Consider the following 13797-nt stretch of genomic DNA (forward strand, 5'->3'; position numbering starts at 1 on the left):
TAATATATTTTTTTTGACTTCACAATTCTGGTGCACTTATTCGTCTGTTAAAATATGGATTAAGAATATGTGAAACTTCTGTTCTTAATCCTGTTTTACGGTCAGAAAAGTGTTTAAAGCTATCTAAATAGATAAACGCAGATAACAGTAATTTTTAATCGGTTTACCAGAACGTACGCATTCCTTTCTCTAAACGTTCGCATTACATCTTTTCAGTATGGTCATAATCCACAACCCCTAACTTTCTAATACTAGTATAGTAACAACAACGTCCCTCAAAGTAAAATAATAATCTATACATAATATAATTCATATACATGAAGATTTACACATTATAGATAAAATACTATATACTAAGTAAAGATTAAAGTTTCCAATGCTGAGCATATCTTCATATTAAATTTAACCGTTCTGAGTTTATGCTAATACATTTGGAGTAACTCACTAGTTTTAATAATAATAATCATTATGAAAGAATGATCGTATCATAAAAATATTTTTGCAGTAACGCAACGTATTTCAATCAAATCAATACATGGAACATGTAATCTGACAATCAATGTAATACGAAAGTATGTTTAAACAAGTATAACACATAGATTTGATTAAAATTACTATAACTATGTTTAATTACATAGTCGAGGATAATAATAAACTACAGCTAAGTAACATATTATTCTTCCTGATCATCTAACAGAATATTCGAAAGAAATAAAATGCATTTTGAATACATAGAGAGCATTTGCTTCAATTTGCTTCAAACGATATTTTTTTATTTGAGGATTGAATCATATACTTTGAGAATCCGTTCCTCATTATCAATTTCCACTGACGACGCTATTCACATTTAAAACATACTATTGTAGAAAATTGAATTATTAAATTTTGATTCGTTTACAACAAAATATTTTCATTGTACATTTTCTTGAAAAGTTTGTAATGTAAATTACTTGAAAAGTTTCATATCACTTTCATATACACGTAATATATACGTAAATCTTCATTTGATTCTGATATTTAAGATTATAAAGTCTTTAACTGTAAGTTTTAAGGTAACAAACTTTTCAAAAAGACATCACCATCACTTTTCTCGAGCCATTTAATGTAAATAACAGATATTTTTTAATTCAAATAATATATACAATGGCTATAGATTCCGTTTGCTGCTTAAAAATCTACGATTTTAATTTTCTTTGAATAGATAACAGACGCAGACTGCTAGCATGATGAAAAGAACAGAACATCTGGGGCAATTAAATAATCTGAAAGACGGATTTATATATGTATATGTATATATATATATATAATAAGTACTATGTAAAATATGAAAGAAAACAATAGTCCTTTTCCTTTTAAATCCTCACTTTAATTTGGCTACGGCCCTTTCCTATCTTAAAACTATAATGTGCGTCATCAGAAAATTTATACATCACGTAATCTGAAAAATAGTCCGTTTCGCGCTTTCTTTTTCAATCATGCTACAATGTGGACGACTAACTTTCCATCAGATCAAAATTTAAACAAAGCAACCAAGTCTTTAAATACCTCTGCTACTAACTGCGCAGTCCTTTTATCCCTACTTTGCCTGCTGCTTGCCAACGTGCATTTCTTGCCTGTACTGTTTATCGCTATTGTCTAAAAAGATGTAAGCTTTCTAAAATTGTGGACTGCATAGCGCCCCAATAATGATGATATGGGAACCTGTTTAATTAAGAAATAAAACTGTGCTAAGTCAATCTTCTCTGTTATGGCATCTTACGTATCCACGCCGCTGTTTACTAATCTCAAGACAGCTACATAATTTATATATATACGTGTGTGTATGTGTATTTAGGAGTCGTTTACAACCGAACATCGACTTGGAAAGAGCATGTTGGAATGATTTTAGAACGCTCTACTGAGAAGCTAACCTTGATGAAGAGAATTGCTGGATCTAAATGGGTTTGTTCTATGACCACTCTTGATTTGACATACAGCTCCTATAGTCTACCTTTTATTACTTACTGTTTCTTACCCCTCGTGGCAGTATCTAACCGTTTAATCTATACATTAGAAATAAATCATAAACAAGTTTTCAAACTTATCGCTGCTGCTATTAAAACCACTTTAGTTGATGCACTTTTACTATCTACACACCATATGTACACTAAATCCATTGTGGAAGAGAAAGCACTAATCCTATGTGAAAAATTTTTTAGAGAACCAGACTGCTTTTTCGTTGACATTATTGCCCTTTATCGACGGAGAGGAATCTAAAAACTCCGAGTAGTTTTCTAAAGGCAATCTTTCCCGTCATATATAAGCTAGGCCCAAGGTCCGTACAGTGAAATGTACTGTATTTCACTGTACGGACCTTGAGCTAGGCCTTAGATGGGAAGCTGAAAATTTTGGGAAACCACAATGTCGAGCTTATAAAGGGGAATGTATACTCAGAATTAATCTGTTACACGAAATCATGAAAACTGGAACAAATGTTCCGTTTTTCATGATTTCGTGAATTAAGTTTTAAAATCTATGTTTTTGGAAATCATTATTGCTTTATATTCTGAGAGCGAATGGCTACATGTGTTTACGGATGGCTCTATGTATAGCTGACAATATCAGTGCAGGTGCTAGCGTTTTTTTCAAGCTTTTTTCATTTTACAATCCTGCTGGAAGGAATAGAACTGCTTTTGATGCTGATATTGCGGCCATACAATAGCCTTATCCCAACTCTAGGGTTACATTAACGTTTTTCAAAGGTTGTCATACTCTCTCATTCTAAACCTGTTCTAACCTGTTTCTAAACCTGTTCTTCTAGCCATTTCTTCTTTTGAATCACCAATGTCTGTTGCTGTATTAAAATGTCAGCAGTTACTAAGAAAACTTACCTCAGGATGGCAAAGAAGATGCCCAGGATGCAAAGAATGTCATCGCACTGTGGCATTCATAGAAATAAGGCAGATTTGTTGGCAAAGAAAGCAGCCAATATTTTCTAAATAATTGATAACCACATCCCTTTTTACACTCCCAAATGAGTAAATCAGAAATTACTACAGAGAAGCTTTTTGTAAAGCGTTACTCAAAAGAGAAGTCATAAAGTATATATAAACAGAATTTTTGACATTTTTATGGCCCAGAAAGAAATCTCTTGTTATCTTTTGTCTTGTTACTGACCATGATTGTCTTTTAAAACATTGCATCGAATGAACATTGTTACAAGCCCAGTTTGTAAGTTGGGCAACTTTCATAAGGATATGGAAAATCGTTACCCTGCACTTGAAGCTGGATCACTCTGGAAGAGGTATTGGGACGCGAGACACAGAATAGATTTATATATTATGCTGTGGACTCATTTTAGTTTTGTTGTTCTCTTTTACATGTTCTTATTCTGTCTACCGTTGTCTTTGTAATATGGCCTAATAAATAAAAAGTATATATATTATATGCATGTAATTTGTATTATCTCTTTCACAGTTCTTTACTTTTGAATTAAATATTCTTATCAAAATTTAATTTGTTTTTTAATTTATTGATGCCTTTAATTTTATTTCATCAGATTATTGGACTATATTCGTGCCAACGGATGCCTCCTTCATCTTCCTTCCTGGAGGTACTTTGGATTCTTTCCAGAGGAATCCTCAACTGTTGAGAGACTTTCTTCTGTATCACTTCGTCATCGGAGACTTCCCATCTTCTCAGATTCAAAATGAATTGCTTGTTGATACCCTTCAAGGATCACCTCTTAGGTTCAATATTTATGGACAGGTACTGTAGACTTTCCCTGTTAAATCTCATTTATTCAGTTTACGTTTGGCTTTAAAAATTGAATAGATTCAAGCTGCATAGTAAGTAAGTAGGTTTGAAGTTAATAACATTTGTCTGATAGTTAAAGGGGGTCATAAAATATAAAATTTGAAGGAAAAATTATCAGAAATAATTTATTTAAGAGTATCACAAGACAAGTCAGATTAAAGATTTTAAAGTAGAATTCGTAATATTTTCCAGACAGAGAAAACCAAGTTTTATCAATAGTTAAAGCAATCGTGTTAGATTAATTTCCATAAAAAATATCGCATTTAAATTAAGATTCTTGCAGACCTAGAATAATCTATGTGTATTTCCCTATTTTGCTAAGGAAAAGAAATCAACAGTTAATCAGAGTCTTTAGGTTAGAATGTGTTAGCTTTTATTTTCATGCTTTTGCTTCTCTTTGAAGAATGTAAATAGTGAATACGCGGACTGAAATACTGAAACTAAATGCGTATTATATGGTTTATAACACGTATTTAGTTTCGTGTTATATTTATAACATATATTGATTATAACAAACAGGTAGAAACCCCGAAAAATGGAAACATTTTGCAATATGTCATATAAAGTGTATCCGTCCCAGGCTTACGAACTTGTAATAAAAATAGTGTGCGATCAGACGATTTGGAGTCATGTAGCAGTGAAGGGTCATAATATATATTGATTTTATAATTTGTAAAACTTTAATGAATTTTTGATTTACAAACTCAAAGTTTCAAAGCGAGCAATAGCCTCGGCATGGTAGGTCCGCCAATCGAGCAGGTCAATACACCGGGCCACTACGCCCGATCTACTTTTAGTCAAATGCAATGTGTAAATTGTTAAAGCTAAAACGGTTATGGGCCCCATAATGCTGGAGAGAAAATGAAAGTCGCATCGATGTAGAAAGTTGAGAAAACTCATCCTCCACAAATATCAAGTAATGGCAGAAATATATTGTTGCGTGCGTACGGGTTCGTTATGAATGCACAAATTAAAAATACAAGAGCACGTGCATTTAAAATTTAGTAAATAAATATCTCTTTTTGATTTCGAGAAAATACCAGAAAATTTTCGCGCATTTAAAAAGCTTATATAAGCGACATGAAAACCTCTCAATTCGTTACCTTAATTAAAAACTTAAGTACAAACTCCTTAGGGCAATTTACCAACAGAGACGGTTAAAGTAGCGGTTGGCTACTAATTGCCGCCTAGCCATTGACTCGATTTCGATTTCTCAATTCGTTAGTTAGTTAGTTGTAGTTTTAAGAGTTTGTTTAGAAAAGTACTCTTGTTGACTGTAGCGAATTCGCGGATTAGCTTTCTCTAGATGTTTTGAATTACGTTCTGTTGAACGTTTGGGTAGTTAAAAGATAACTACTGTGAGATATTGTAATACTGAACGAATATCTGAAGAAATTTAAGCATTTTGTTTTATTTGCTGTGACAATAATAAATTTTGTTCATTTTTTCATCTGACTTGTGCATTCAATTCATAACGAACTGGTACGCACGGAACAATTTTTAATTCTACCAACATTAGCTATTTAAATGCCAAATCCTTAACAATATTTTTTCCAATGGCTGGCACTTGCCTATAACGGCATTGGCCACAACTAAGGCCAGAAGTGGTGGCCATTTTATTGTGGGGGCACCTAATAGGCGGCTACCGTTATATCCTATCAAGGGACAGACAATTTTACATGCATACCTTCTCCAGGATTCAAACCCAGGCCCTTCGGTATTGCAGTCAGACTCCCGTAACCACTATGCCGTCTGGGAGGCTTTAATGGTCGAAATATGAAGTAAGCTGTCAGACGAAAAGGCAAGAGGTAAGGTTGATGAAGCAATCCCCCACAAGGTGGACCCAAAATATTTACCGCAAAACGGATTTTCGCTGCAAGGCTTCGTATGGCATAGATGTTCGGAACTCCCGACAACATAGGCTTTAAGTGAATTAAATAGTCTTTCCCTCGTATAAGTCTCTACACTGAAAACAACATGGAAGCAAGAAAAAGGATATCTGTAGCTTCATGTTGTAGAAACCATTGCTCAAAAGTAATCCAAGATGCTTAGTCATTCAGCTGAATTGGCTGGATTTTCTGCATGCGTTCGCAGATGCGCTTCATTTTCTTTAAGAATCTTGAAGACGTTACAGCAGACCCGACTTTGTGTACGATAGCTCTTGCACTTGAACATGGAAATGGCTTGCACATAAAGCAGATAAAGTAACACAGTCACCTCGATATGAGTCCGTACTGATTATTCTGGACTCATTTTAGTTATCTGGTAGGAACTCGTTTCAGGTAACCTCTGGTGCGCCTCCTCGGATAATATTCCCCGTACAATTACTGCGCAACTCATCCATTACACTCCGCATCCCCGTATACCAGATACATATTATCGGTTGACACAGCGTTCGTATAGTCAACTGTCTTACTACCTCTACGACCGTATGTGTAATGTGCCCGTGTGTGGTCCAACGCCATCGCCATCTACCGCATCAGACATCAGAAGTGTTTACCCTATACTGCTACATGACTTCAAATCGTCTGATTGCACACTATTTTTATTACAAGTTCGTAAGCCTGCGACTGAGACACTTTATATGACATATTGCAAAACGTTTCCATTTTTCGGGGTTTCTACCTGTTTTGTTATAATGATTATAATTATTAAGTTATCCATTATGATAAAAATACTCACTGGTTATCTGCCGCTTACTTTAGAAAGTAACGTATCTTTTATTGTATCTTTAGTAACGTATCTCAGTATCTTTCATCAGTATCTGTTACTTGAAGTAATGAACAGCGAATCGATACTGTTTGTCAAACGTCAGTGTATTAGGTGATTTTACTGCCTTTTATTTTCTTTAACTATTTCTCTTTTTTTTTACTTTGTTTCAGCATTTGACCGTATCCGGAGCTCAGATTTTAGAACAGGACCTGCAGTTTGAACTGGGGCGCGTCTATATAGTAGATCATCCATTGTACCCAATTCCAACTACAGATATTATAAGTTACTTACGGACTAATCATAAGGAATTTTATAGGCTACTTCTGGACAGCGGTTTAGCAGATTACGTATTCAGTAAGCACCTAATTTAATATTTCTTCATTTTAAAATTTTCTAACTTAAAAATATTTCAGTAAATTTTTGTAATACGTAGATTAAAGAATTGCATTTTCTACAATTACATTTACCAAATATGACGCTACAAAATGGTTGTAACAAGAAAGATGTCTGAGTTTTACATAAGTTAATCTTCTAGGTTTGTAATCGCTAAATGAATAGCATTGCTGGTCTCTAACCTCCTTCCGTGAATGTGTAAATTCACAGGAGGAGAGTATTGTCATAACACCTTTTTAAAAATATACATTATTTTCAGTTTTAAAATTACATGATCATGTTGTCCTTCAGCTCGAATAGCTAATGGTACTTCTGTACACACTACCTTCAGAAGTTACTATACTTAAAAACTTATTTATCTTTTAAAAGATTTTTTTTTTGTTTTGTGTTATTATTTCTTTTGCTGTTTTATTTACTTAGTCGAATTTTGTGGGTTTTATATCATATATACTATATTAACATATAACTTCTTAAAACTAAATAGGCAAAAGTTTAGAAGTTAATCGTACCATAATCGCAGTTAATTTACATTCAATGAATTTTTATCTTTTCAAGAACGTATTTTGGAAAGGCTTAATGCTACTTTTAATAATAGTCGACCTAAGTTACTCCATGTTGTAATTTTGATATAGTTTATGTTAATTTTGTATTAAACAGAATCAACAATTGTTTATTATTCGATTCACCATTCGAAAGCTATTCTATTTTATACAAAAGCGCAATGATAACATTAAAGGTAAAAATTTGGTATGCGAGTGATTATCGTTATTTCAGAGTTAAATGGTGTTCTATTAAAATAATGTCAGAAACATTTTCTATATACAATTTCATAAATTAACTGAGTATTTAAATGGTAGAAATGTAAGTAAATTATGAAATGAGAAATCATGAAATATATAACGTTCAAAATAAATATTTCTAAGATTTCCCATTCCTATAGACACATTCAATTCATACAATTAATTTTACCTTGTGACAACTGCTGTGAGTATAAATAATTTAGCTGCCTCAGTAATTTAAGAATAAGTTGCTACGTAGGTACTGCGAAGTGAATTATCACAAGCAGAATTTCTAACTTTAAAACAGACAAACACAGAAACAAAATAACTTTAAATTTATTTTACTTCACTATTTGTACGGGGGTAAATTAGAATATACAACACAAAATTACCACCCGAATAGACCTGGCTTAAATACAAGCTTCTTCACAATTGCTCTAAATTCAATGATTTAATCATAACTTATTAGAGGGTACAAGATTCGCCTAGACCGGGACAGAAATTAAAACGCGTTAAGCTTATAACCACAAAACCATCCTCACTCTAAAATATTTACTTTAAGACCAGCGTCGAAGTCACCAACAGAAAGCGAAACTTTGCACGGCAAGGCAGTTGCCGTTAGCAGGCCAAACGGCTATTCGCAATTTCACACACAGTTATTCGTAAATTCTTTTAACCTGATAGTGAAACTGCTTGTCATTCAAATCCACATAAATTCCTAAGTGAAAGACTTCGTTACGAAATAAGACACAAAGGAAATTTGTTAATTAAGTAATGTATCATTAGTAAAATTTAAAAGCCATAACCTTCACATAAACAATTCTGAAAGCTAAATTTCTGTTTATTTTATGAGGAAAAATTAACATCTTGTGAATATTTTAGGTGGTACTTTCACAATCTTAGTGCCAGATGATCAGTCATTCAACTATTTGAGTGTAGAACTAAAGGACGCTTTAGCAGCAAACAGAAGTCTAGCTGAGAGTAAGTACATTTTTTTCCCTTTTTCTTACGGGGGGGGGGCACTAGCCATTTTTTAGGCTTTCGCCACTACGAAGGCCAGAAGCGGTGGTCATTTTACTATGAAGGCACCTAATAAACGGCCACCGTTACCACCCACGAAGAGACAGACAATTTACATCCATGCCTTCTCCGCGATTCGAACCCGGTCCCTTTGGTACAGCAGTAGGCTTCCCTAACCCCTACACCATCTAGGCGGCGAGAGTAAGTACTTGAATTTCACTCTTTTATCTCAACATGCAAGAGCGAATATACAAAATTTCATCTGAAAGAAATTATTACAGATGCAGATGAGGTGTTAATTTACATAACCAGCGCATTCAGTAACGTTTCAAGTGAGACAACATGAACTCTGGGATCATTTACCTGGCTTCCAAACTTTTTACAGTCTTTTATTGCTGAACTAAGCTTATGCCATGCTAAATTACGTCAAACCTATCGAGATTTCTCCTGCCGATCGAAAGGTTATAAACTCGATTCCTAGTTGAATTTAGATCCTATAACAGAACCAAGGGCGGATGGAGTTGGTCTAACTTGTGCGAGTAACGTGAAAAAGTGCTGTCAACTTTTTTTAAGTTACCTATAGCTAGCTCTCCAAGGAATGACGGTTCCACGACATAAAGGCCTGACCCATTATGAAACTCGGTATCATGATAAAAGCAACGCTCATAAGGCTCCCGGGACCTCGTGTGAAGGTAGACTTCGGCAAGCAGTCCTCGGTGTGCAATCGCCGACTTCCACAAAGTTCCTGGCATTTTTTCAAATTGACCTTCGCTATTCTACAGTTCTGAATAATGTTTCATCATTTAGCCATCGACATCAGATAAAAAAGTAGCGTCATAGGCACCAGTGGCTTGGGAAATTTCCGAAATTCCTGAATCCACCCCTGAAGAGCACATACCTGAAACTCTTGAAAAAGCACGCTAACCTCTGAAATCGACATCGAACGTGGCATACCCCACCTCATATTTAAGAAACCTGTAAAGTCAAGCAATGCATGAAAATTAGGTAAAAGTATGTCACTGACTTCTATCCTAAATCCTTCTCCTGACAGAAACAAAATCTTTTTGCATTGGAAAATACTTGGAAAGGAAAGGAAATCGGAGATATTTAAGATTATGTCGTCTATATGTTCAACGATGTGTTTTAAAGTTTAATTTAAATCTTTACCTCAAACAAAATTGCAGGCACAATATGCATATTGTTACAAATTTCTTGTTGGTAAATATAAGAGATTTACTATATGTTTTCAAAGTATTTTTTATCAGTGTGGTATTATCCAGAAAACAATTTTTATGCCTATTTTAAGCAGAAAGTTTTACAAAGAAACGAAAGAAACAATTACTTGGCTGCGCAATTTATCATATAAGTTTATAACAGCAAAATAAATATGTCAAAGTCAAATACATTAAAAAACGATCAAATATTTTATGAAATTAACAAATATGATAAGTAAAGCTTAGTTTGTTTCCAGTTAGTTACTAAAAAACAAAGCCATATCTACAATTTTAGCAAATTATTCAAAACATATATCTGTGCACTAAAAGAAGAATTCATTAGAAAAATACGCGTTTTTTGTTTAAAAGCTATTCATTTTCAGCTGAAACCTTTAAAATAAATATAAAATAAAAATAATAAATCACAGTGAATCTTAAATCAAATTAAAAAGACCTTGGATTAATATTTTTCTAAAAACGGTCTATCTTGGAGAAATTTGGGGAATTTCTTTAACTAGATTGAATGTAGTTAATAATTTTTGTATATTTCTATTTTTGTAAATCGTTTTCAACTTTAGGATATTCAGTTTTTTTTTTTTTTTTTTTTTTTTTTTTTGTCTTACAGGCATTGTTCTGAATCATATCTTGCTTGGCAGTGTGTACGTTGGTGGAATTAGTGATGGAGTACAATGGGAAACTGCTGGCGGCAATGTCATCAGTTTTACTGAAAAAAGAGGTATACATTTTTTAATATTTATATGCTTAAAACAAATGTATTAGAAAGTCTCATTTTATATCATAATCCTATGCTATATGCCTGAATAATCTCTTTATTTTTGAGGGAGGGAGCTCTGAAATTGTGTTTACTTAATAAAGCAACTGTATTCTTAAAACTACTTTTAACTGAAGTTGAAACAAATAGTTTTTCATATTAATCCCTTCAAAAATATTATATTCCAAAATATTTATATATATATATATATATATATACTATATAAATTTTGATGAAAAATATTATTTTCAGGTTTAACATTTGCAAATGACATTCCTCTTGTTCTGTCCGACCAGCCATTCACAAATGGTGTTGTGCATGTTCTCAACCGAGTGTTACTCCCAGCTGGAATTGAAGCTGACTGTAATTGTCGTCCTTCTTCAGAACAACAAAAGCCTACAGCACATGTTTCAGGAGAATCTAGACCATCCGTTGTCCAACCTCAAAGACCATCTTTCGGCCAAATAGCAACCACAAGAAGGCCAACAGGACAAGCATTTGCGCCACAAACTACTCGTCCGTTTGGACCATTAGGAGGACAGACTGTATCACAAGGAAGAAGACCTTCTACTCCATCAAGAATTGGTCAGTCACCAAGGCCAGTTTCTTCACCAACACATACAACAAGAACCCCTCATGGCCAAGCAGGAGTGCAATCTGAACCGGAAAATGATATTAGCAGCATAGAACATTCAGGAATACAATCAGTACCAGGTCAAAAGAGACCTGATCAAACAAGAACACGTTATCCTACACCTTCTCGACTTGTACCCACTCCTAGACAACCACCGCGTATTACTCCCACTCAGCCTCCAAGAGATACATTTAGGGGTCAGCAACCTCAACCACAGTCGGATCAAGACAGAAATCATCCTGAGCAAGAAATTTCTCCTACTGTAACACCCCCTTCGAGGCAAACAGATAGATGGTCGAATAGACAGCAGACTCAGGCTCCGAGGTATCCAACACCTGCTAGAACACAGCAAACAACCAGAAGACCACAGACTACGAGGATATATAATAGAGTTACACCCTCTATCGGTCAACAGCACGGAAGGGAGCCCAGTACAGATGGCATTTATACAACTCAAAGCCCACAACAGGATTTCCAAACGCAAAAACCAGGTGCCGGAGCTAGTTGGCAGCAACGAAAACAGGTTACAACTACAACTAAACGACCTTCACAGCAACAACCTACGTTTAGACCTTCTAGAGTACCTACACCACCACAGAGAAGACCAACACAACCAAGACCTGGTACAACAACTTTGCCTTCAATATCTGATCAAAGCTTCGAATCAAATCGCCAAAGTCCATCCTGTAGGAGGAGAGGAGATCGCATAACACCTTCCACGCAAAACTTACCAGTTTGCCCAGAGTCCACACCCGATCAGTGTCAAAATCAGCCTTATAACCCTTCTGATCCAAGACCTCTATGTCCTAATGAAATTGAAACGCCAGAGTGCAGAAACATTAATGAACCTTATAGCCCGTCTGATACCCGTCCACTATGTCCATCACCAGTACCAGAACAGGACTGTAGACCTTTTGGGCAACCTACCTATATTGGTGATCGTCGACCTCTTTGTTCTTCACCACCACCGACACAAACAAACTGTAGAGATCCGTCTGCACCATATAATCCTGCTGACACTCGCCCATTGTGTCGTACGACTAATCCCTCCCAACCAACACCACCTAGACCTCAAGTAAATCCTCAACCAAATTGTAGACTTCAAGATGACACAGCTTCTCCAGGAGATAACAGACCAATATGTCCACAAGAAACCCAAGCTGATTGTCGTCCCTTTTTAGAACGCCCACAGCCAGGTGACAGAAGACCTGTATGCAGGGTCAACCAACAGCCACCTAGAATTCCACCATCACAACAGCAAAGACCACAACCAGGAAGCCATGTGAATAAAGGTCAGCAGCAACCAAGACCTCCTCAACGACAACCTACGTATCCACAAAGTGGACGATATCCAGCTACGCAGACAACAAGAAGGCAACAATGGCAAACTACAACTAAACCTCCTCAAGAAGTATTTGAACAAACTGATAGCCCTAATCAGGCTGGGAAGCAACCACCTGCTGTAGGTGCTTTAAGACCTTATCCACCACCATCAGGCACATTCCAAACACGTCCCCAAACTGGTACAAAACCAGGCTTACGACCAGGCCAGCCACAAACAGTATCTGAATCACCACAATCTGAGTTCGGTTCGCACCCGTCACAACCCCAAAGCGGATCTTATCCAGCTCAACCATCTTCAGGAATTTCACAACCTCAGTCACCAGCTTCACCAGTTTCTTCCCCAGGCTCAAGACCACCTCCTTCTGGACCCCACACAGGGTCTCGACCACCTCCTTCTGGACCCCACACAGGGTCTCGACCACAGCCTGGTATTGGACTATCACCACCACGATCTAGTCCTCCTCCCAGAGGTACTTTCACAACTCGGCCTCAGTCTAGTTTTACTCAGGCACCTCCACGTGGAACCTTGCCTGCTGCAAACCAACCACAGACACCAGGACATCAACCCTCGTCGGATGTCGGACCGGGAAGTCAAATCTTTAGCCCTCAAAGGCAACCAGTTGTTCACCAAGGGCAACGAACAACTTCTCGAACACCATATCCCGGACGGGTATCAACCACACCTAGAGTGCCTATATTTGTGACAGGAACATCCACAGCTGCAGGAGAAGATACCAGAAGGACATTATATGAAATTGTAGAAGATCCAGCATTACTTATTCGTGGCCAACCTGTTAAAATGACCAAAATTTTTGACTTATTTCATAAAGCTGGCATTGAAAACGTACTAACAGGACCTGGTACGTCTATTCACATATTCAGATTAGTGATATTCTTTAATTAAAATATTCTACTTATGAAAAAATAAGTATAAATTTATCTGATTCTAATATATTAATATTCGCCTTTTATTCAATTTTGCTTTATTGCATTAAGAAATAACCAAAATATTTTTTAAATTATTTGGTAACATTGAGTAAATTATATCACCAGATAATCACTAAAATTCGTTTGATATTTCCATTTCCGTGAAATTGCAAGTTTATTTTCTTCGTTATTAAAACAATAAGAATG

The 13797-nt window shown here is 35.6% G+C and overlaps 1 protein-coding gene across 1 annotated transcript in view; it reads left to right on the forward strand.

Moving 5' to 3' along the window:
* LOC118181297 (uncharacterized) overlaps positions 1-13797 on the forward strand; it is a 96729-nt gene that overhangs the window by 51425 nt on the left and 31507 nt on the right. Inside the window, exons 4-8 of the mRNA XM_035350404.2 lie at positions 3539-3747; positions 6678-6861; positions 8562-8660; positions 10539-10649; positions 10938-13523. Coding sequence (XP_035206295.2) covers positions 3539-3747; positions 6678-6861; positions 8562-8660; positions 10539-10649; positions 10938-13523 — 3189 coding nt within the window. The remainder of the gene's footprint in view (positions 1-3538; positions 3748-6677; positions 6862-8561; positions 8661-10538; positions 10650-10937; positions 13524-13797) is intronic.

The sequence above is a fragment of the Stegodyphus dumicola genome, chromosome 5, assembly GCF_044657685.1.
Source record: "Stegodyphus dumicola isolate Sdum_Otavi_A_Nest chromosome 5, ASM4465768v1".
NCBI lineage: Eukaryota > Metazoa > Arthropoda > Arachnida > Araneae > Eresidae > Stegodyphus > Stegodyphus dumicola.